Raw genomic sequence first — 22,970 nt, 5'->3', positions numbered from 1 at the left:
AATCGGTTCAATGACTGACTGGAGTATTTTGAGCCAGATTCTGATTGGTGTTTCAATTTGGATTGATTTTTTGATGGCATAGAAGGTCCTTCTTGCTTTCTCTTTCAGTTCATTCTCTCTCTCTCTCTCTCTCTCTCTCTCTCTCTCTCTCTCTCTCGTCACAATTATGCCTTGTCCAAATACCCACACTTGGGATCTTGGCCACTTGAGAGCTTGTGCAAGCGACAGGAAGTAAGTGCGCAAGACTGTCCCATGTCTTAAAAATGCCCAAGTGCACTGCCCTTAATGCACACTAAACCCACACCAACTTGAATACCGCTTCGGAGCAGTATTCGAGGCTAAGTGTATCCCATCATGCATTATGTTCGGGAACTCACATGCCTCGAAATCGAGAGATGTCAAGGAAAACATACAACTGTTAGTTAAATTATTTATGTAACACATATAATTTGGTAGTAAAATATAAAGTGTTGCACATTTTGATGCAAAGATGAGTAGGCTATGTGTATTTTGTACAACATTTGCAACTGCTTTTTATCACTTAAAGAAGCACCACAATTTTAAAATAGTGTTTTCTGTTAGTTACACAACGACCACTGAACAGATATTTAGAAGTTCATTTTAAAATACAGAGTATTGAAAATAATAATTAAAAAAAACAAACCTGTAAACGCTTGCATTTTTTGCAAGACTATAAGTGTGTCCCATCGGGTAATCAAAAGTTCTACACACACTTGCGGTCTTCGCGCCCACTTGAACATTTGGGCCAAATACAGGAAATATGTCATGTAAGTAGACAAGTGGTCAAGTGCAAAGACCGCAAGTGTGGGTATTTGGACAAGGCTTTATAAAGTGAAAGAAAGTAAGAGTTCACCTGTTGCAGAGAAGGGTGAGTGTAATATTCATGTGGGTTCCAGCTCACGTGGGGGTGAAAGGGAACGAAGCATCAGACAAATTGGCAAAACAAGCTTTAAAGAACACTAGAATAGAAATGGAAATACCATACAGTAGATATGAAATTAAAGCTATAGTTAAAAAGCAAATAAATCAAAGATGGCAACAAATGTGGGAAACAGGAAATAAAGGTAGACATATGTATGAAATACAACCTAAAGTGGGGAAAAGTTGGTGGAAGTAGAAGAGAGGAAAACGTTTTATCCAGACTCAGAATAGGACAAACAGGACTTAATAAAACAAAGAAATTAATATCTAAGCATCCGACAGGATTGTGTGAATGGTGTGGAGAAAATGAAACGGTAGAACATGTTATCATGTATTGTGAAAAGTATAAAGATAGAGGAAAGTTATTAGAGGAGGTTCAGAGGAAAGAAGATATTGAAATCAATTTGAGATACCTGTTAAACCCAGAACAGAAAAGTAATAACAGAGCAGCGTTAATTCAATATTTGGAGAACACAGAATTAATTAATTGATAGGATTGGAATTTTTTTTTTTTAGCCAGAGGAGCTGAACACGCAGTGCTGGCTTTAGCATAGAGTTTCATTGAGAGGGGGAGGATGAGAATTGGGGTAGTGGTTAGAGTCTCTTACCGAGCCCCTAAAGGGACGTGGTGGTGGAAAAAAATTGGGATGGGAGGAAATTTTCTTTTGCGTTCCCTCGCAAACTTTTGCTTTCCCCCAAGAAACTTTGCGTTCCCTCGCAAAGATATTTGCGTTCCCTTGCTGTGAGCTCGGACAAACACTTCCTCTTTAAAGCAGAACTAAGTAACTTTTCTACCTTCATAAATAGTTTTCTAAGTCCTTACGATGGTTAATTGACTTGTAGTGGTGTGTTTGAGGCGTGCACTAACCCCCTCTGGCACGTCTACGCCATAAAACAGTACTTGCAAGTTGAGCTGCGCCGACCCAACACAATCTCGCCTCATGTTCACGTTCACGCGAGAGTGACAAAATGCTTTATGGTAATTCAATATACACATAGCGACCTCACTTTATAAGACAATTTCGAAAATTACCCACCTCCATCAAGATTTCTTGTACTGTATTTGCAAAACTACTGCGCTGGTGAGCGTTGTAGTCGTTGTAGTCCAGAGCTGTGCGTGGAGTATTTACGACAGTGTGATTCACTGAAGGAACCTGTAGGGGGAACTTCGCAAATCTTAATGAGTTCCGCTTTATGCCAAGTTCAGACTGCACGATTTTAGCCCTGATTTTGGCTCGCCGACAGGTTTTGAGAAATCGCCGACAAATGCCCGAAATCACAGGCAAATCAGTACTTGTTCACGCGAGTGACAATCACGCAGTGTGAATGAGCAAAGACGCGATCTGAGAGAATCGCTGACGAGTCGCCGACGCCCGTGAGATATTTGGCATGCTAAATATCTGGACCTGTCGGCGATTCAAAATCCTGCTGTGTGAAAAGTGTTATGACTGAAAACTACATCGGCAATGACTGACAGCCAATGAGAGAGCAAGATACAGAGCAGCGGGGAGTTCGGGGAGGAGTTATAGACCACAACATCAGCAAGCATGGCTTCATTCACATAAACATTACAATTCTATCAAACGGAAACAAAACACAAACATTTGCTTGACCATCCGCAACAGCAGCACATTGAAAAGTTATGTATTTACCTCCAACTCTCGTTGCAGAACACACAATCCACAGTCTCCCCAACCATTTCCTCCTCCATATTTTTCTTTTCTTTTTCTTATATTCGCTGCAAATCAGCGCACAGGCAACTCGTATTGCAAGCTTCTTGCGGGCTACTGTTTTTAATAATAATAACTCCGGTCCTGCACGCGTGATATCGCGTTGTTTCCTTGTCACATCTCGCGTGTGTTTGGTTGTGAAACGTAGTTTGCGTGCCAGACAGAGTTGTCGGCGATTCTTCCTATTGTAAAGTCATGCAGTGTGAAACCTTCTGTCGCCGATCCATCGTGCAGTGTGAACACAGCAGCGACTGAATGCTGGCCAAGATAGTCATGCAGTGTGAAAAGAACAGTGTAAGAAAAAATGATGAGGACTTAAAAGATCTTGATGAAGAAGTTTATTGCAGCGTAGCAGTGACAAAGTACACGTAGCACCTTGGGTTCATCGGAGTCGGAATGAACCCAGAACATCCAAATCTCAAACCTTTTATCCTGTTACAGTTCACCACTCTTCATGTAAATGTAGTTTCTCATGTTTTACCAGCTGTGGTCTTTATGTTAATGAAGTTGTGACACCTCATTGTCTGAGATGGTTCTCTGTGTCCCACACCCATTCCCATTCTACAACTGATTACCATTTGCTCAGGATTTGATCAACCAAATGGTACATAAACAATATACCAGTTGACTTTCTTCTTCTCTATGATAATTAAGCCATTTTGGGGATGAGCTGATTCTAAAATATACTTTGGAGTGAAATCTGGGTCGAGGCAGACTACAATTTCTTACAATCCCCTCTTTGATGCTCTTGGCCCAAAAGAAGCATCACAACCACTCCATTTTCACAGATTACACCTCCCGTTCTCTATTGGGCAGGTGCCCAGTGGCGGTGAAGCCCTGCCTTAGGTTGTCCTCCGCTGGCCAAAAGAGAATCTTACCCGTCATTGGGTCGACACCTTATGTACACTGGTTACAGCTCCATCCAATTGGGCAGAATTATCAAAGAGACTCTTCTAAAATTTGGCAAAATGAAATACAAACATCTTGGGTTTGGGTGAGAAGACATTCAAGGACCATCACAGCCAGTGGGAGTGTCCTAAAGTTAGAGTTATTTGCAAATTTACATTTAAACATAATAACAAGGAAGATACATACACATACAGCGGTTTTAAAGGTTACATCCCAAATGAAAACAGAATAGGCAATAGCTAAGTCTCCAACGTGCATTTGTTTTGCCAAAATCTTGTCTTTTTTTTTTTTGTTTTGTTTTTTTTCGTTCAAAACCTTGTTGGGCTTTCATAATCTTTCCTTTGCATCATTAATAATAGCAAATTGTTTAGTTTTTATTAACTCTATTCAAAAATCAATAGACAATATAATGTGTGTGTGTGTGTGTGTGTGTCTCTGTGCACATGCTTTTTCATTCTGTCCTGTATATTGTGTCCATTTTCTCAGTGTGGACATCCTTTATCCACATGTGTGCGTTCAGCATTCAATAAAACATTCTCTGCATCCAAGTATGCATATATTTGTCTCATTCTAGTGTCATGTGCAGTGAGTCTGTCGTTGTGCATTTCTTGTGGGTATGTTCTTTTGCCCACTTGTTTTCCATCTAGGTGGAAGGACGTCTGTCCATAGTCTCTGAAGCTGTTTGATCTTCTCTTGTTTCTCTTCTCATTGTCTGTTCTTTTCCACCTGGACCATAAGTCCTTCTAGAAAAAGCAGTCACTGTTGTTGTTCAAGTCTGTCACTCCATCAGTTTCATTCATCCCATGGTGGTTCTCAGGGTTTCTAGAACTTTTAGGCCTGGGGTTCTGGATCTTGCAGGTCTGGAAATCTCTGGGTTTCTGGATCATGGATCACTGTTCTTTTTCTTGAGAATGTCCCATGGCTCCACTGGTTCAACTAGCCTTCTCGTTCCTCAAACAACCAGATCATCTTTCTCCCGGATGTTACCCATTCCAGACAATCATCTCAATGCATATATCTGAAACAAGAATCAAAATGAAGAGGTTGCCCCCCCTTTCCCCCACAAGAATCTTTTCACATTCAAAAATGTTTTCTTGAGAAAATCCCCTGTATCCACTGGTTCCACTGGCCTTCTCATCCTTCAAATGACCAGATCATCTGTCTCCAGGAGTTTACACATTTCAGATAAAAACATTTCGATGCTTATATCTGAAACAATAATCAGAAAAGGTTGCCCCCCTTTCCCCCACAAGAATCGTTTCACATTTACACATCAAAGTCACAGACATTTCATCTCAAATATCAAACATCAGTAATGTCTTAAATTCATTTTAAAATGAATGCCATTAAAACATTTCTTATAAATTACATTTACATATCAATGCCAATAAAACATTTTTCATAAATTATAAAGAATCACCCCCCTTTTGATAGTAAACATTCTTTTGAAAATGTACTACTATCATAAACAATTCTAATTAACATCAGCATCTGCTTGTGACTGAGTTACAGTCATGTCGTTCATGCAGTGATGTGTCTGGCAAAGTGTGAATGTCTTCTTCTTTATTTCCTTTCAACAGTGCCAACTGGGTTTCTAAATTGTCTATTTGCTTAAGCAGATCGTAATAGCCCACCTTTCTTTTATGTGAAAAGTGGCACTCTCTTGCCTTGTGTCCTGTCTTTTCACATGCAAAACAAACAACTTCCTGATCTTTCCTTCTTTTCTGCAAACAATGCCTTGCAATGTGACCATCCCTTCCACATGCATGACAGACAAATCTTTGAAGAGATCTCTCATTGTCTTGACAATGTCTAGCGATGTGACCAGCTTTTCCACATGCAAAACAAACAACCTCCTGATCTTCCCTTCTTTTCTCCAAACAATGCCTTGCAATGTGACCATCTCTTCCACATGCATAGCAAAGAATAACACCTTCTGAATTTACTCTTGCAAATCTCCTTGGTCTATGATGCAAACCATCAGATAATCTAGAACATTCTCTTCTGCCAAAGGCAGCAACTGGATGTCTAGATTTGGCATCTTTCATTTGATTATTTGCATTAGCATTAATGTTGTAAAACTGTGTCATTTTAGCAATAATGTCATTATACTCAGAGAGAGGTGTCACAAACATTGACACGGCAGAACGAGTGAGTGGGTCACATTTGTTAATCAAGGCAGACTTGAAACTGACATCATTCTTAGTGATATCAGAATTGCCACTGAAAGTTTTAAACACCTCCAATAATCGTTCTGAAAACGCTGCTGGGTGCTCTAGTTCCTCATGTGCATCTCAGATATTTTATCCCAATTAACTGACGTCACACCTAAAACTTCAAGCAGTGCCTGTTTCCTCTCTGACTTATTTGCAGTTCTGTCCTTTACTTTCTGAGTTAAGGCTCCAGACAAAGTGTCAGGCAAGCACATTCTTAACAAAACACATGCATCACCGTCTGTAAATTGGTAAATCTCTGCATATTCAAGTTTTTCAGAAAATCTAATGGATCTTGTTTGGCAGGATCAAATTTCCCAATATTCTTGATGACAATTTCTAGTTCAGTTGGATTAAATCCTTTGACCATGGTAGTGGTCATTTGCTCTTCCCTTCCTTCAATAGCACGCATAGTTGTTGTAGTATGAACTGGTGCCATGGGAAATCTAACTGTACAGTCAGAGTCTTGATTACTGAATGACCGAAAATCTTTTTCCCAACCCTCAGAGCTATGTTCCTGCAAATCTGGCATTTCTGGAACTGGGTTACACAACGTGACACCTAACAATGTCTTACTGGTGTTTTTGTCAGTTATGCCATTCTTGATCATAAACTCACAAGCTGTCTTCGTTTCCTCCAAATTGCTGGCCAATTTTTCCACAGATGATTTAAGCATGTCATTGTTAGTTTTAAGAAATGCAATCTCGTTCTGCATTCTGATCTTTTCTTCTTTCCATATCGTTTCACTAGCTAGGTAATTTTTTGTAGAAATTACCCCTACAGCGAGTTGTTCATTTTCAGCTTTTAACTCATCAACTTTCTTCCTAGTTACTTAGTATGAAGCAAAAACTGCTTGAAGTGCATTAGCAATTTTTCCTTCTTTGTTCTTAGGCATTTTAGGGGAATTTTTGAATTGACCCATTGCCCAATTGTATGGATCATCTGCTTTCTCTATCCCGTCAAACATTCCAGGTGAACCGTGCTTAGCTATGTATTTAATGATAATTTCTTCCATTTCCAAAACCTTATTAAACTGTGATAATTCAACAACTATTCACAATATCTTGTTTCAATGACTATATGTTATCTAGTTGCTTTAAGATAACCGTTAATCTAATTCAGACACAAATGAACTCCATCGGGCCTTAAATCTTACTACTCTGAATAGTTAAACATGTAATACTGTCACAGTACATGTACACAGGACAAAACCACATACTTAGCCACAGTAGTTTAGGCTTAAGTTTATCAAATTTAAAACAATGCCTCAGTATGTTGGGCAAAACTACACTGCTTCGGGTTATTGTTTTAAATTTCCCAGAATCACTTTGCATCAGACTCCCTACACTGCACTTCAGTTATTCTTTCAAATAACGGTTAGAAATAATTCTGACCACACTGCATTGGGTCAATTCAGTTACTTTAGAATCTTAACAGAATTATAACAACTCTACACTCAGTTTCAGTTACGTTAGAAACTTACCACTTTGTTTCAACTACTTTAGAAACAACAATTCTAATACAATTCCGTCACCACATTGCGTTGGGTTGATTCAATTACTTTAGAATCTTAGCCAAATTATAAGAGACCAACACCAAGTTTCACTTACTTTAGAAACTTTAAACTTAAGCACTTTGTTTCAGTTACTTTAGAAACAACAATTCCAATACAACTCTACCAACACACTGCATTGGGCTGATTCAGTTCCGTTAGAATCTTAAACAAAATTGTACAGAATAGGCTTAAGAACTCCTCCTACTAATACTGAATAAACTAAATTCTCTTCTGTCCTTAAAATTTCCTTTCTAGATTTTTTTAAACGAGGGGGTTCCCTGACAAAAACCAGCATAAAAGAAAGAAAACAGCTTTTTCTTACCTTTCCCACTTTATTGGAAATCCCTCGCTGGGTGGCTCACCAATGTAAGAAAAAATGATGAGGACTTAGAAGATCTCGATGAAGAAGTTTATTGCAGCGTAGCAGTGACAAAGTACACGTAGCACCTTGGGTTCATCGGAGTCGGAATGAACCCAGAACATCCAAATCTCAAACCTTTTATCCTGTTACAGTTCACCACTCTTCATGTAAATGTAGTTTCTCATGTTTTACCAGCTGTGGTCTTTATGTTAATGAAGTTGTGACACCTCATTGTCTGAGATGGTTCTCTGTGTCCCACACCCATTCCCATTCTACAATTAATTACCATTTGCTCAGGATTTGATCAACCAAATGGTACATAAACAATATACCAGTTGACTTTCTTCTTCTCTATGATAATTAAGCCATTTTGGGGATGAGCTGATTCTTAAATATACTTTGGAGTGAAATCTGGGTCGAGGCAGACTACAATTTCTTACAACAGTGACCCGACTACTTTGAAAATCGTGCAGTCTGAACTCGGCTTTAATGTCTCGCTGGCTGGCAGTAGTGTTTCAGTTATACGTTATTAATGCACACAAATAATGCACGGCTCATAGAGTTTAAACTTGTTGGACTCAAATATAACGAAATGCAGTCAGTGTTTAACTCAATAAGTTCAGTAAAGTTGGCAATATATTCACAGATTCGAACTTCCCAGATCTGGTGAGCTAAACGATGTTAAAACACAAAGGTGTAGTACTCCTGGATAGAAGTATAAGAAAATTAAGAGAGAGTCTGATGTGATGGCTTCTCGTCTCTTCATTTACTACGAATCAATCAATAATGCATATTACATCAGTTTGGCACATTAATGGTCAACACATGTATGACTTATTTGTACAGCAATGACTGAATATAAACATGAACAACTTAAAACAGTTTTCATATCGCACATACATAACTGCGGATTAAACAACCACGTATGCAAGATGAAGGTAATTCATAATGCTAAAACAATATTATATCTTATAGATTCAAATTATATTTCTATTTTAACCATTCATCATATATGGCGGGCTTTCGCGTTAATTGCGGAGCACCTATGCTAATCATGTGCTCAACCGCATTCCCAGGTGAAAAAAAGGATATTTCTATAATGTACTTAAAGTGCTCTATTTTCGTGCCCTAATTTTGTACTTAATATACTAAAAATTCTTCTTTAGTACTTCTTAAGATAATCTTAAGATCATCTAAGTGTACTCAACTGTGCTATTTTGAGACAGCATGAAATATGAACTAAAATGTGCTTTTAACATACTATCTCTGTATTTAAAAAATGTATTTAGATACTACTTATAGTACATTTGAACCCATAGTGTACTACAAGAGGTAATTAAATATTTTTTTAAATACAGAGATAGTATATTAAAAGCACATTTTAGTTCATATTTCATGCTGTCTCAAAATAGCACAGTTGAGTACACTTAGATGTTCTTAAGAAGTACTAAAGAATAATTTTTAGTATATTAAGTACAAAATTAGTGCGCGAAAATAGAGCGCTTTAAGTACATTATTGAATGTACTTTTTTTTTCACCTGGGCTGAACTCACAACAACTTTTTCTATAAAATTAAAACACAACTTGTTCGTATTACATTAAACAGTGTTCATACTTAAACCGAAAGTGTATTTTGTGCATTTTGCAGTTACCTGGATAGAAGTATAACAAAATTAAGGGAGAGTCTGATGTGATGGCTTCTCGTCTCTTCATTTACTACAAATGAAGCACATCACAGGCGCGCACAAAACTAGCATGCGATGACGTCATGACGCAGGTATGCCAAATGAAAATAATTAATTTACTAAATGCACAAAACATACTTTTCTTCTTATAAACACAAATAACGAATTAAATACTATTTTACAATATTAGAAAAATACTATTAACCAGTTTTATATTCAATTTGGGAACTTAATCACCATATCACAAATGCAGCTACTTCCAGTCATAGTAACCTAGACAACGAGCTACAACAACCCAATTTTCCTCAAATGTGCTTTATAATATATAAATTGGTCTCTATTAGAGATGCGCGGATGGGCTATTATTTCATCCGCAACCGCATCACAAAACTCATCATCCGTCCACCATCCATCCGCACCAACGTTTTTGACCAATTTTCAAAACCGCACCCGCCCGCCATCCGCTGATTGGGCGATGCAAGGCGCTGCTGATGACAGCCGCGAGACTAGAAAGCTCTCAGAATAGGCTTGTTTGAGATGCGCCCTCGCCTGAAGTTCAGCCGAGAGTAGGCGGCTGCAGTGAGGGGAGGAGTGAAAAAAGTGCAGGCAAGACGGACAATTCTCCGTTCTCGTAGTGCATGAGACACCTGCGAGATCAAAGGCGGATATCGCGGGATTCACACTCGTGCGCTGTGTTGCTGATAAACTGGATGTAATTTACGTTCTGTTGCTTTTATATGAAAATAAACATAATGAAGAAGCCACCCAAAGTACTTGTTATTTATTTCCATTCGAAGGATGTGTGTATCAATCATTTTTATTTTAATTAGACATGTTTTTATATATTTTTATAAATATGATAACAATCACATAACCCATAGAGAGATCGCACTGTCAGAGACTTTTGGAATATTCACACATAATTTATACACATAAAATCATGGTATTAGAGTTTTAAAATCAAACATTTTAAATCAGATCAATACATCACGGTTGTTTAAACCAATAAGCTTTAAGCTGTGTTGTCAGCAAGTCGTTTCCCATCGTGCTTTTGGTCAGCGCAGTCGGTGGAGAGGAACTGCGCTTGACTGCAGAATCCGATGAGGCCGCCTCGCCCTCGCGAGAGGTTTTTGACACACGTTTGGCATGACATCAGAGCAAGGCGGCCCACCCTCGGACACATTTCTAACCGGCATGCATCTCTTGGTGATCACCGTTGATCGGTTCTGCGCAGAATTTGCTCATCTCAAACAAGCCTAATATCAGCAGTGAACTCCGATCGGCGCACAGGGACAAAAATAAATAAATAGCCTAAATTAAACGCACTGTACTGTACAATATTTTCATTGTAGCCTAACAGAAAACGCATTTTGGCACATCATTTCAACATGCTGCTATTTAGCCTACTACTAAATGCCTATTTCACTTTATTTTTTAGCAAATAGATAGAAAGCTCGAATAAAATAACAAGTCATTTACATTATAGGCTAATAATGTTCACATTTGTAGTTGTCCATAACAACCCCAAAAACTTACCTGCTTGCCTTGCACATCTAATTAATGGGCACAGTTTTTCGACCATTTTATTTATTTATTTTATTTTATTTATTTTTTTATTTATTTTTTTTGCTGTGGATGTTATTGAGCTTGTAGAAATCGGAAACAACACCAATTTTGCGACACAGATGAACCTTTATTGATATTTCTATCAGACAATGCCTATTTTATATGCCAAAAGAAACAACAGGCAGTAAAAAATTATTAAAATAAATATCGAACGGGCGCATATCAAGAGAGCACAGGTTCATGCATCCGTCAGCTTTGAAAATTTGACTATTTCAAAGTGTGCTCGATTTTTTTTAGATGTAGGTATAGTCAGATAACAATATTTAACAATGTATACATATATTTTTAATTTGATTGGTTCAACCGCCCGCCACCCGCCCGAATTTAATTAAAATATTATTTTTCGTCACGTCATCCGCCCGATCCGCGGAGTCCGCGGCTGTAACCGCGCATCTCTAGTCTCTATGAGCAGGCGGAGACTAGTCTGAAGGGGCCGTCTGAAAAGTGCAAAACCCAAAACCCTTTTGCTCATTTTATATTATGAAAAATACTCAATATCTTCACTGTAACACAGTCTACTGTCACCAAATTCAGTGCATACATCACTGCTCTCCTGCTGGTTATAGGTACTACAACATTTGGCAAGTAGCACATAAAGGCCTTCTTTACACAACTGATGTTGGTACACAGCTTACATTCAACAGCTTTTGCATTATAATTGCTTACTGAATTTGATGGCATTCCATATTTTTTATTTTTACTAATAACAGTGAAGTTATTGATTTTGTTTCATAATTAATAATCATAAAAGTTATGCATTTTTTTTAATCAACTAAGTGTTCCAGTACAACCAGCAGGAGAGCAGTGATGTATGAACTGAATTTGGTGAAGGTACAGTGTGTTACAGTGAAGTTAGTGAGTATTTTTCATAATATAAAATGAGCAAAAGGGTTTTGGGTTTTGCACTTTTCAGACGGTCCCTTCAGACGTGTATCTCCGCCGCCTGCTCATAGAGACCAATTTATTATAAAGCACATTTGAGGAAAATTGGGTTGTTGTAGCTTGTTGTCTAGGTTACTATGATTGGAAGTAGCTGCATTTGTTTTAACATCGTTTAGCTCACGAGTTATTGATCCGGGAAGCTCGAATCTGAGAATATATTGCCAACTTTACTGAACTGCTTGACATAAACACTGACTGGCAGTCAGTGACTGCATTTCTTTATATTTGAGTCCAACAAGTTCAAACTCTATGAGCCGTGCATTACTTGTGTGCATTATTAACATATGGAGCTGACTGAAACACTACTGCCAGCCAGCGGGACATTAAAGAGGAAGTGTTTGTCCGAGCTCACAGCAAGGGAACTATAATATCTTTGCGAGGGAACGCAAAGTTTCTCGGGGGAACGCAAAAGATTTGGGAAAAAATTCCTCCCATCCCAATTTTTTTTCCACCACCACGTCCCTTTAGGGGCTCCGTGTCTCTGGATCGAGTACACAGTAGGTGGCGGTAATGCGCGAAATTGGTGCGATCTGCCAAAAAAGGGAAGAAGAAGAGTTCACCTGTCGCCATTTTGAGCAGGTAAAATACGAATACGAGCGTCAAAGTGTTAAATTGAAACGTTTATCAAAGTTTATGCAGGAATTTCCGTGTATCTTTATGATCTTAAAGCTGGAGGATTTGAAAACCTGTAACTTGTGAAAGTTTGATCAAGGTGAGTGTTCATGTGTGGAGACTTCCTCATAGTAATATGAATGTCTGGAGGATATTTTAAATGATTGTTTGATATAAAATCTTTTTAAAGGGTTTCTTTCACTTAAAGGTTTCTTTTGTGTTTTGAGATGTGATTCTTCATTAGTTTAACAGTGTAAATATGTTTGACTGAGCTTGAGTTAACGCAGTCACATGATCCTTTTTCTCCCACACTCAAGATATGTTATTATGATGATTTTTTTAATCAGATTCACCTGCAGCTTCATCATGGCTGATTCACAAGGATCCAGAGATGGAGATTTTTCTCCAGGATGCAGGTACTTTCAACAAACACTGTTAAATATTGTATTACATCACAGAAAAAGATCAGTTTTTGTTTGTTTTTATACTAACATGAAATATCAAAGAAAAAGATAATAAAGTTTCCTCGAAATGCTTTTAGATGAAAGATAATGTGTTTATATTAAAGGTGCCCTAGAATTAAAAATTGAATTTACCTTGGCATAGTTGAATAACAAGAGTTCAGTACATGGAAATGACATACAGTGAGTCTCAAACTCCATTGTTTCCTCCTTATATAAATCTCATTTGTTTAAAAGACCTCTGAAGAACAGGTGAATCTCAACATAACACCGACTGTTACGTAACAGTCGGGATCATTAATATGTACGCCCCCAATATTTGCATATGCCAGCCCATGTTCAAGGAATTAGACAAGCCAGTATTAACGTCTGGATCTGTGCACAGCTGAATCATCAGACTAGGTAAGCAAGCAAGAACAATAGCGAAAAATGGCAGATGGAGCAATAATAACTGACATGATTCATGATATTTTTAGTGATATTTGTAAATTGTCTTTCTAAATGTTTCGTTAGCATGTTGCTAATTTACTGTTAAATGTGGTTAAAGTTACCATCGTTTCTTACTGTATTCACAGAGATCAGAGTCATGTCGTTATTTTAATTTTTTAAAACACTTGCAGTCTGTATAATGCATAAACACAACTTCATTCTTTATAAATCTCTCCAACAGTGTGTAATGTTAGCTTTAGCCACAGAGCATAGCCTCAAACTCATTCAGAATCAAATGTAAACATCCAAATAAATACCATACTTAAGCGATTAGACATGTTTCATGACGAACACTTTGTAAAGATCCATTTTGAGGGTTATATTAGCTGTGTGAACTTTGTTTATGCTGTTTAAGGCAAGCGCGAGCTCCGTGGGCGGAGAGCGTGAGGAATTAAAGGGGCTGCAGCATGAATCGGTGCATAGTTAATGATGCCCCAAAATAGGCAGTTAAAAAAATGAATTAAAAAAAATCTATGGGGTATTTTGAGCTGAAAGTTCACAGACACATTCAGGGGACACCTTAGACTTATATTACATCTTTTAAAAAGACGTTCTACGGCACCTTTAATATGGTTCTTATCATAAAGAATGAACACAGTAATCTAAAAGATTAAACTGAATCTGTTCTGTTACAGTTCAGTCCAGCAGAAGAGCTCAAACCCAGAGTCCAGCTGTGTGTCTCTGAAGAGTAACAGGTCTATAGATGAGCCAATAAATTTTAAGAGTGGAAACACACAGCCTGATCTCAGGTATATTATATCTATAAAATATATGCTTATAGTCATTATTAATATACAGCAGTGTAATGAGTTCAGATCCTGTAAGTTTCAGTCTATTAATGATTTCCATTGTGTTCTTGTGCAAAGCTCTATGTATTGTATTGTTAAAACATTCACACACTGTAAAATCTGTTGGTCTGTTACTCAGTTAATGACACAATTACATCAATATCAGTGTGTCTGATTCTTTACCCTCTTCATTCTGATTTAAGGTCAAATCTTTTATCCAGTCCAGTTAAAAACAAAACTGTGATTCGACCACAAGACTTTAATGAAAGCATGAATCCTGGTTTCAGGTAAAATGAAGGACTGTTTTGTTGTTGTTTAATTTTAGGTGCTGCAATGCACATCACACATCACTCAATCACATGATTAATAATTGAAACATTTCAGAAACCTAATGTTGTTCTGTGTCTCATAATACAGCAAACAAAATAATCTATTTTGTAATTTATGACTATTTACTTCTTCAACTTGTGTAATAATCTGGTATTTTAATCTTACAGCCATGACTCTAAACCTGAGGTCTTAAACACACTGAGATCAAATCTGAGAAAGAAGTTTGAGTGTTTGTATGAGGGAATATCAAAGCAGGGAAACCCAACACTCCTGAATGAGATCTACACAGAGCTCTACATCACAGAGAGTGAAAGTGGAGAGATCAATAATGAGCATGAGGTGAGACAGATTGAGACACAGTCCAGGAGAGCAGAAACAGAGGACACACCGATCAAATGCAGTCACATCTTTAGACCTTTACCTGGACAAGACAAACCCATCAGAACTGTGCTGACAAAGGGAGTCGCTGGCATTGGAAAAACAGTCTCTGTGCAGAAGTTCATCCTGGACTGGGCTGAAGGGAAAGAGAATCAGGACATCCAGCTCATATTTCCACTTCCTTTCAGAGATCTCAACTTGATGAAGGACAAAACACTCAGTCTTTCAGATCTTCTTCATGCCTTTTTCCCTGAAACAAAAGAAATGGAAATATCCAGTGATAAGTATAAAGTTTCCTTCATCTTTGATGGTCTGGATGAGTGTCGTCTGTCTCTGGATTTTCAGAGCAATGTGAGGTTGTGTGATGTGACTGAATCAGCCTCAGTGGACGTGCTGCTGACGAACCTCATTGTGGGGAATCTGCTTCCCTCTGCTCTCATCTGGATCACCTCCAGACCAGCAGCAGCTGATCTCATCCCCTCTGTGTGTGTCCATCGAGTGACACAGGTACGAGGCTTCAGTGACCTACAGAAGCAGGAATACTTCAGGAAGAGAATCAGGGATCAGAGTCTGTCCTACAGGATCATCTCACACCTGAAGTCATCAAGGAGCCTCTTTATTATGTGTCACATCCCAGTGTTCTGCTGGATCTCAGCCGCTGTTCTGGAGAAGATGTTGAGTGAAGCAGAGAGTGGAGAGATTCCCAAGACTCTGACTCAAATGTACACACACTTCCTGATCCTTCAGACCAACATCAAACATGTGAAGGATTATGAGAAGAAAGTGAAAGATGAAGACATGATTGTCAAACTGGGGAAACTGGCATTTCAGCAGCTTGTGAAAGGCAACCTGATCTTCTATGAAGAAGACCTGAGAGAGTGTGGCATTGATGTGACAGAAGCATCAGTGTACTCAGGATTGTGCACTCAGATCTTCAGAGAGGAGTTGGGCTTGTATCAGGGGAAAGTCTTCTGCTTTGTTCATCTGAGCATTCAGGAACATCTAGCAGCTCTATATGTGCATCTCTCCTTTATAAACAAGAACATCAATGTGTTTGACCAGATTACCAAACCAACTAAAGCTTCACTATCTGACCTCCATCAGAGAGCTGTGTGTGAGGCTTTAGACAGTAAAAATGGGCATCTGGACCTTTTCCTTAGTTTCCTTCTGGGTCTGTCAGTAGAGTCTAATCAGAGTCTCTTACAAGAACTAAAGACACAGACAGGAAACAGCTCTCACAACAATGAGAAAACAGTTGACTATATCAAAGAGAAGATCAGTGAGAATCCCTCTCCAGATAAATACATCAATCTGTTTCACTGTCTGAATGAACTGGATGATCTTTCACTAGTGAATGAAGCTCAACCTCGTATGTGGTCTGAAGGATTACGTGATGTGAAACTCTCCTCATCTCAGTGGTCAGCTTTAGTTTTTGTGTTTTTGACCTCAGAGCGGACAATGCAGGAGTTTCACCTGAGCAGCTTAATTGGAGGCAAAACTGATCAGTAAGTAACAATGAGTTCAATCATTACAGTCTAAAACATTATGAACAAAGAGAAACAAGAATCTGATAAATCTGTAATCCTGCAGATGTCACACAGAGTTTAGTAGTTCATATTTTTGTTCTTTTATTTCTCTCACACCAACACTCCCCAAAAATCACTCCTCCATACAGGAATAAAGCACAGGGATACAAACTTGTCTGTTTTGAATCCAAATTATGTCATTTGTGTTCATGCACACTGGGCATACGCGTACAAGTGTAAACAGTTTCCTCTTGCGCATGTAGGTAGCTGCAGTATTACAAAAATGCTAAAAATGCCAGCAAAGATTGCAGTTCAGTCTCCATGTTATTGTTTACACGGTCATCAAGGATACGCAGAGCGAATATGGGCAGCCATGCCATCATTTTCGAAAGTCTCCGTTTTCAAAGTTCATTAAGAAATGTAAGACAAAAAATGTTTTCAGTGATGAAGGCATACATGTTATCTTCTGTTTTGGTGTAAATTAATCACTAACACTAAACTGCCAGTAATGTAAGCCACTGGGAGACACAGACGGTTGTCATTCACTGTATCGCATTAAGAAAAGATTTTTAATACAGAGTATTTTTCCAAAATTAATTTTTTTTTGGTATTTTTGTGCTGTTGGAGCAGGAACATGTGTGACGTAGCTATGCGCACTTACTAAAGCATCTCATTCTAGTGTTTAATGCTGAGGAGGACTCAAGTCTACAAGCCTCAGAAGGACTGGACTATAAAGACACAAACTCACTAGGATTCAGCCTTCTGTTTGAGAAACACCCAATATCAATATGTGGGAGACTTCTGGAACTTGTGGCAGAGGTGGAATGTCTCTCCTGAAATTGCGATGGTTGACATAGTGATAACCATAGCAATGGAGAGGAAAAAAAGTCTGTCAAAATAGATCTGTCACTAAGTGTTGTAGTGTGAATGCAGACTAATAGACCTGCCACAACAACACTGACAAGAAAAAGATGAAACAAATCTGTGTTGGCAGAATGTTCAGTAACTTCTTCAGTCAGATACTAATAAAACTTTTTCACATGTCCTTTTTTTAAAGCAGTGTTTATTGAAGTTATGTCATGTATTATTTACTTATAATATTAATTGTCGTTATCAGCATTAATAATTCATATTTTTTATTTTCAAATAGTGACGCAGGAAATACAGCAGATGAAGTTCTTCAGAAGATGCTGCCTGTGGTTACAGCAACTAGATCAGCTCAGTAAGTAACACTGAGAACAATCATCACTGTTAAAACTTTATAACATTTTTTTACTTAAAAATATACAGGTTCTGGTCATATAATTAGAATATCATTAAAAAGTTGATTTATTTCACTAATTCCATTCATTCATTCATTACACACAGACTGATATATTTCAAATGTTTATTTTAATTTTGATGATTTGCCGTGAAAGTGACGCGTCAGTCCACTAGTTTCTATGGCAATATCAGCTGCTTTGTTAAAAAAAAAAAAGTACATTAAAGCTGAAATCCAACCTGAATGATGACAACACAGAATAAAATACTAGTGATCATCAAATCCTTTTAACAGTTTATTTTACAGACTTTGTGTTTAAAGTCTTCTACTTTTTCCACAAATCCTTTGCTCTCTAGAAACCCAGTCAGTTTGGGTTACAATTCTTTGAAGTTCAAGTATTGGCATTATAAACAGAATTAATAACATATGAAATTAAATTAAGGACATGTTACAAACCCTTTTTTAAATTGTCTAGGGTAAACAAGGGTGCAACATTAAAACACTGAACGTGCACTGGAGAACAATTACACACCATTAAGTCAACAACGTGTTTGTTTATTATCGTGAAACCGATACCAATTAATCCAAAATATATTTACATAAATTTACAAATTATATACATTCGTTATTAAACCAAAAATAATTCACAAAAGAACGGGGAAAAGATAAAAGAACGAGACCGTGCCAAATCAAAGAAAGAAACAAAATATAACCAATCTTACTAAGCAGAAAACAAAACTTCTAACCTAACTCAACCATCAATATTCACAAAAAAACCCTCTACATTAAACAGAAAGAAAAATCTTCATCAATCTTCAATCGCCCTAAATACTCTACACTTACTAAAACCAAAAATACAAAAAGTGGCACGTGTCGCTAAACTAGTGTTCTAAACAAAAATTGATAACGTACTCGGTTACTAACGTAACCTCGGTTCCCTGAGATACGGAACGAGTACTGCGTATGGGGAAAGGTCTCCTTTTTCCCCGTTACTGAAGCCTTTTTCAATAACGCAGTGTAACTGCATCGTCATTGGTTCACTCATAGACAAGTTGTTGAACCAATGACGGCGCGGCATAGCTGCGCGACCTATTCCCGCCGAAATGGGCGGGGCTTAGGGCTATATAAGCGGGCGTCTCGCCATAGGATTTCAGGTCATTCGACTGAAGCGACGACACTGAAGCCGCAGCCTCGTGGCACGGCATGTAACGCAGTACTCGTTCCGTATCTCAGGGAACCGAGGTTACGTTAGTAACCGAGTACGTTCCCTTTCGATACTTCACTCGTACTGCGTATGGGGAACGAATTCAACCGCGCCGTGCCACGGCAGGGAACGACTGGACTTGTCTTGGGCACTGCGAGGGAACCAGAGGACAAGTGAGAAGGCCGGAGCCGTCGAACCCTTCGTTATACTACAAAAAGGGAGTTAACTCCCAGAGTGGCATGAAGCGGAGCTCGATAGAGGCCGCTGGATCATACCGAGAGGACCCGAGCTTGCAAGGTCGGGACGTCCAAATGATAAAATCTGACAAAAGTGGACGGCGAGGACCAGCCGGCCGCCTCACAGATGTCTTTAATCGAAACTCCACTAGACCAGGCCCAAGAGGAAGCCATTCCTCTAGTAGAGTGAGCTCTAACTCCTATGGGGCAGTCGAGGCCCATAGAGGAGTAACAAAGAGCAATAGCGTCAACTATCCAACGCGAAAGACGTTGCTTTGAGACCGAAGACCCCTTGGTGCGGCCACCAAAGCAGATAAAGAGCTGATCAGATTGCCGAAAAGGCTGTGATCGATCAACGTAGGTTCTTAATGCCCTGACAGGGCAGAGTAGTTCCAGCTCTCGCTCGTCCGACGAGGGAGGAAGCGCTGAGAGGGAAATAACCTGTGCTCTGAATGGAGTCGAGAGCACCTTAGGGACGTAGCCATGCCTAGGTTTCAAAACGACTTTGGAATCGTTGGGCCCGAACTCAAGGCATGCAGGGCTCACGGAGAGGGCCTGCAAGTCACCAACTCGCTTAACCGATGCTAGTGCAAGTAGCAGAGCGGTTTTGAGCGTCGGGCCTGAGGTCAGCTGAACGCAATGGCTCAAAGGGAGGCCCTTTAAGAGCTCTGAGGACTAAAGAGAGGTCCCAGGTGGGAACAGTGAGAGGACGAGGAGGATTTAATCGCCTAGAACCTCTCAAGAAACACACCACGAGGTTGTTTCGTCCCACTGACTGGCCAGCAATAGGAGCGTGAAACGCTGCAATGGCTGCTACGTAAACTTTGAGCGTTGAAGGTGTGCGACCCAGATTCAAACGCTCCTGGAGAAAAGACAGTATCGGAGATACGTCACACTCCACTGGGTCTATGTTGCGTGTAGAACACCAGTCAACAAAGACCGACCATTTCTGGGCGTAGAGGCGTCTCGTGGACGGAGCTCTCGCCTGAGAAATGGTATTCAGCACGTCCCGGGGGAGGTCAGCAGGCTCCCGTCGAGGGACCAGAGGTGCAGAGCCCAGAGTTCTGGCTGGGGATGCCAAATCGTCCTGTTCGCCTGAGAGAGGAGGTCCCGTCTCAGGGGATCGGCCACGGAGCTTTTGTGGAAAGCTTGAACAGCTCTGAGGACCAAACTTGGCTCCTCCAGAGCGGGGCCACCAGGAGGACTCTGTGCTTGTCTTCCCTGATTCGTCTGATGACCTGTGGGATCAGAGCGATCGGGGGAAAAGCGTAAAGGAGGGTGCTGGGCCAGGCATGGGCCAGCGCATCTTCCTCCTTCGAGAAATAAATTGGGCAGTGAGAGTTGCCTTCTGAAGCGAAGAGGTCTACCTCTGCCTTTCCGAAGAACTCCCAGATCATGAGAACCGTCTGGGGGTGGAGCATCCACTCGTCTGAGGGGACATTGCTCCGAGATAGCATGTCTGCTCCCAAGTTTGTTCTCCCGGGTATGTGAGTCGCCCTGAGCGACTGAAACCTCGGTGATGCCCATTCCAGAAGACGCTTCGCCAGAGCGCATAAGCGGCTGGACGAAAGACCGCCCTGGTGATTTATGTATGACACCACTGTCATGCTGTCCGACTGGACTAAGACGTGGCGCCCTGTCAGGTGTGCCTGGAACGCATGAAGGGCTCGAATCACTGCCAACATCTCGAGGCAGTTGATGTGCAGATGGCATTCCTCGTGAGACCACGAGCCGAAGGCCGGTCTGCCCTCGCAAAGAGCGCCCCAACCTGTGTTGGACGCATCCGTTGAGAGCACCGTCCTTCTGGACACCGCCTGTAGGGGTACCCCTTGGTTGAATCATACAGGGTTCATCCAGGGTTTCAGAGCTGCCAAACAGGCCTGATTGACCCTGAGACGCAGGCGGCCGTGCCGCCAGGCGTGAGGAGGGACCCGGAACTTCAACCAGTACTGCAGAGGCCGCATCTGAAGAAGGCCGAGCTGCAGAACCGGGGAGGCGGAAGCCATCAGCCCTAGCATCCTCTGGAAAAACTTCAGAGGGAAATAGGCTCTGTTCCTGACCGATGCCGCGAGCTGCTGAATGGCCAGAGCGCGCTCTGGAGAGACTACAGCCGTCATACGGACTGAGTCGAAAACCGCACCCAGGAACGTTATACGCTGGCTGGGGAGCAGTGAGCTCTTGGCAAAGTTGACCCTGAGACCCAGGCACTCCAAGTGGCTGAGTAGCACGGATCTGTGATGCTCCAGCTCGGCTCGTGACTGGGCTAGGATGAGCCAGTCGTCGAGATAATTGAGAACCCGGATTCCCATCTGTCTCAGTGGGGAAAGCGCCGCGTTCATGCACTTGGTAAAAGTGCGAGGAGCTAGGGACAGTCCGAATGGAAGGACCGTATATTGGTAAGCCACACCCTCGAACGCGAATCTCAAGAATCGCCTGTGATGGGGGGCTATCTGGATGTGAAAGTATGCATCTTTCAGGTCCAGCGAGCAGAACCAGTCCCCGGGGCAAACCTGCGCGAGGATCTGCTTCAGCGTTAGCATCTTGAACTTCCGTCTCATGAGGGAGAGGTTCAAGAGCCTGAGATCTAAGATGGGTCTGAGACCGCCATCTTTTTTGGGAACTAGGAAATAACGGCTGTAGAACCCCGAATTGCTCTCTGAGGGGGAGACTATTTCTATAGCTCCTTTCCTCAGAAGAGACGTGACTTCGGCTCGGAGGACATAAACGTCGTCTGTGTTGACTGAAGTCTGAAGCACCCCGCTGAAGCGCGGGGGCCTTCGGGCGAACTGAAGCGAGTAGCCTCGACTTATGGTTCCCAGAACCCAGCTTGACACTCCAGGGATGGCCCGCCAGGCCTCGGCCCGCGTGACAAGGGGCTGAATGGTATCGGGTGACGGGCCGCCAATCGGGGGCCCGAGCACCGGAGAGAGTGGAAGAGGAACTTCGCTCTTTCTTAGAGAAGGTAGAATATTCATAGTGTTCGCCATAAGAATGGCGTTTTGCATGGACGCAGCACTGGGCCCAGTTAGCACAACACTGAACATATCTCCCACGCCCGGAGCTGAACGAGGCGGAGGGGGGGTGGAACGAAAGAGCTTTTGGGGTGGTCCAGCCGTGGCGAGACTTTGCCCCATCCTCTTCCTTCCTGAAACATCAGGAGGGCTTAGGAGGCGTCGGGTCCAGCGTAATCTTAGGCCGGGGTCCCTGACGTTGCCTCGGGAAGGAGGAGCGCTTACGATGGCGCTGTTCCTTGGATGGTGCTGCCTGAGAGGTAGAGGGGGCAGGTTTGTTCTGCTGAGCCGGCGCAGACTTGGGGCGGCTGGAAGCAGGCGTGCAGCTAGAGCGTTTTGGCAGGAAGTGTCGCATAGCCTGAGACAACTTGTGTGCTGCAGTAAAACGCTCCGTAAAGCCCTCTACTGCTGGCCCGAAGAGACCAGAAGGAGAGACCGGGGCATCCAAAAAGACTGTCTTGTCCATCTCCTTAATCTCGATCAGGTTGAGCCACAAATGGCGCTCAAGCACGACCAGGCTGGCCATGGATCGTCCAATGGCCTGAGCTGTGGCCTTTGTGGCACGCAGGGCTAAGTCAGTGGCGCTGCGGAGGTCACGGAAGGCAGGTGCATCGACGCCGGACTCATCCAGAGAACGGAGGAGCTTCACTTGAAACACCTGGAGAATAGCCATGGTGTGCAGCGCTGAGGCAGCCTGGCCCGCGGACGTAT

At 41.2% G+C, this 22,970-nt stretch overlaps 2 protein-coding genes across 6 annotated transcripts in view; both read left to right on the top strand.

Annotated features, from left to right (window-relative positions):
* Positions 1 to 12,535: 12,535 nt before the first annotated feature.
* LOC137007107 (NACHT, LRR and PYD domains-containing protein 12-like) overlaps positions 12,536 to 22,970 on the top strand; it is a 301,858-nt gene continuing 291,423 nt past the window's right edge. For 4 of the 5 annotated variants that reach the window (XM_067368421.1, XM_067368419.1, XM_067368414.1 and 1 more), the window contains exons 1-2: positions 12,924 to 12,991; positions 14,161 to 14,274. In XM_067368421.1, coding sequence (XP_067224522.1) covers positions 12,942 to 12,991; positions 14,161 to 14,274 — 164 coding nt within the window. In that variant the 5' untranslated portion in view covers positions 12,924 to 12,941. Of the gene's footprint in view, positions 12,676 to 12,923; positions 12,992 to 14,160; positions 14,275 to 22,970 lie in introns of those variants that run through there. The other variant, XM_067368417.1, reaches the window with a different exon arrangement.
* The window catches only part of LOC137007090 (NACHT, LRR and PYD domains-containing protein 3-like), a 59,650-nt gene continuing 51,192 nt past the window's right edge, over positions 14,513 to 22,970 (top strand). Inside the window, exons 1-3 of the mRNA XM_067368388.1 lie at positions 14,513 to 14,600; positions 14,811 to 16,526; positions 17,698 to 17,769. Of these exons, the coding sequence (XP_067224489.1) occupies positions 14,584 to 14,600; positions 14,811 to 16,526; positions 17,698 to 17,769 (1,805 nt within the window). The 5' untranslated portion in view covers positions 14,513 to 14,583. The remainder of the gene's footprint in view (positions 14,601 to 14,810; positions 16,527 to 17,697; positions 17,770 to 22,970) is intronic.

Source organism: Chanodichthys erythropterus, chromosome 18, assembly GCF_024489055.1.
Source record: "Chanodichthys erythropterus isolate Z2021 chromosome 18, ASM2448905v1, whole genome shotgun sequence".
Classification (NCBI taxonomy): Eukaryota; Metazoa; Chordata; class Actinopteri; order Cypriniformes; family Xenocyprididae; genus Chanodichthys; species Chanodichthys erythropterus.
The sequence above is the reverse complement of the archived record's forward strand: the minus strand, read 5'-3'. Positions and strand labels throughout refer to the sequence as shown.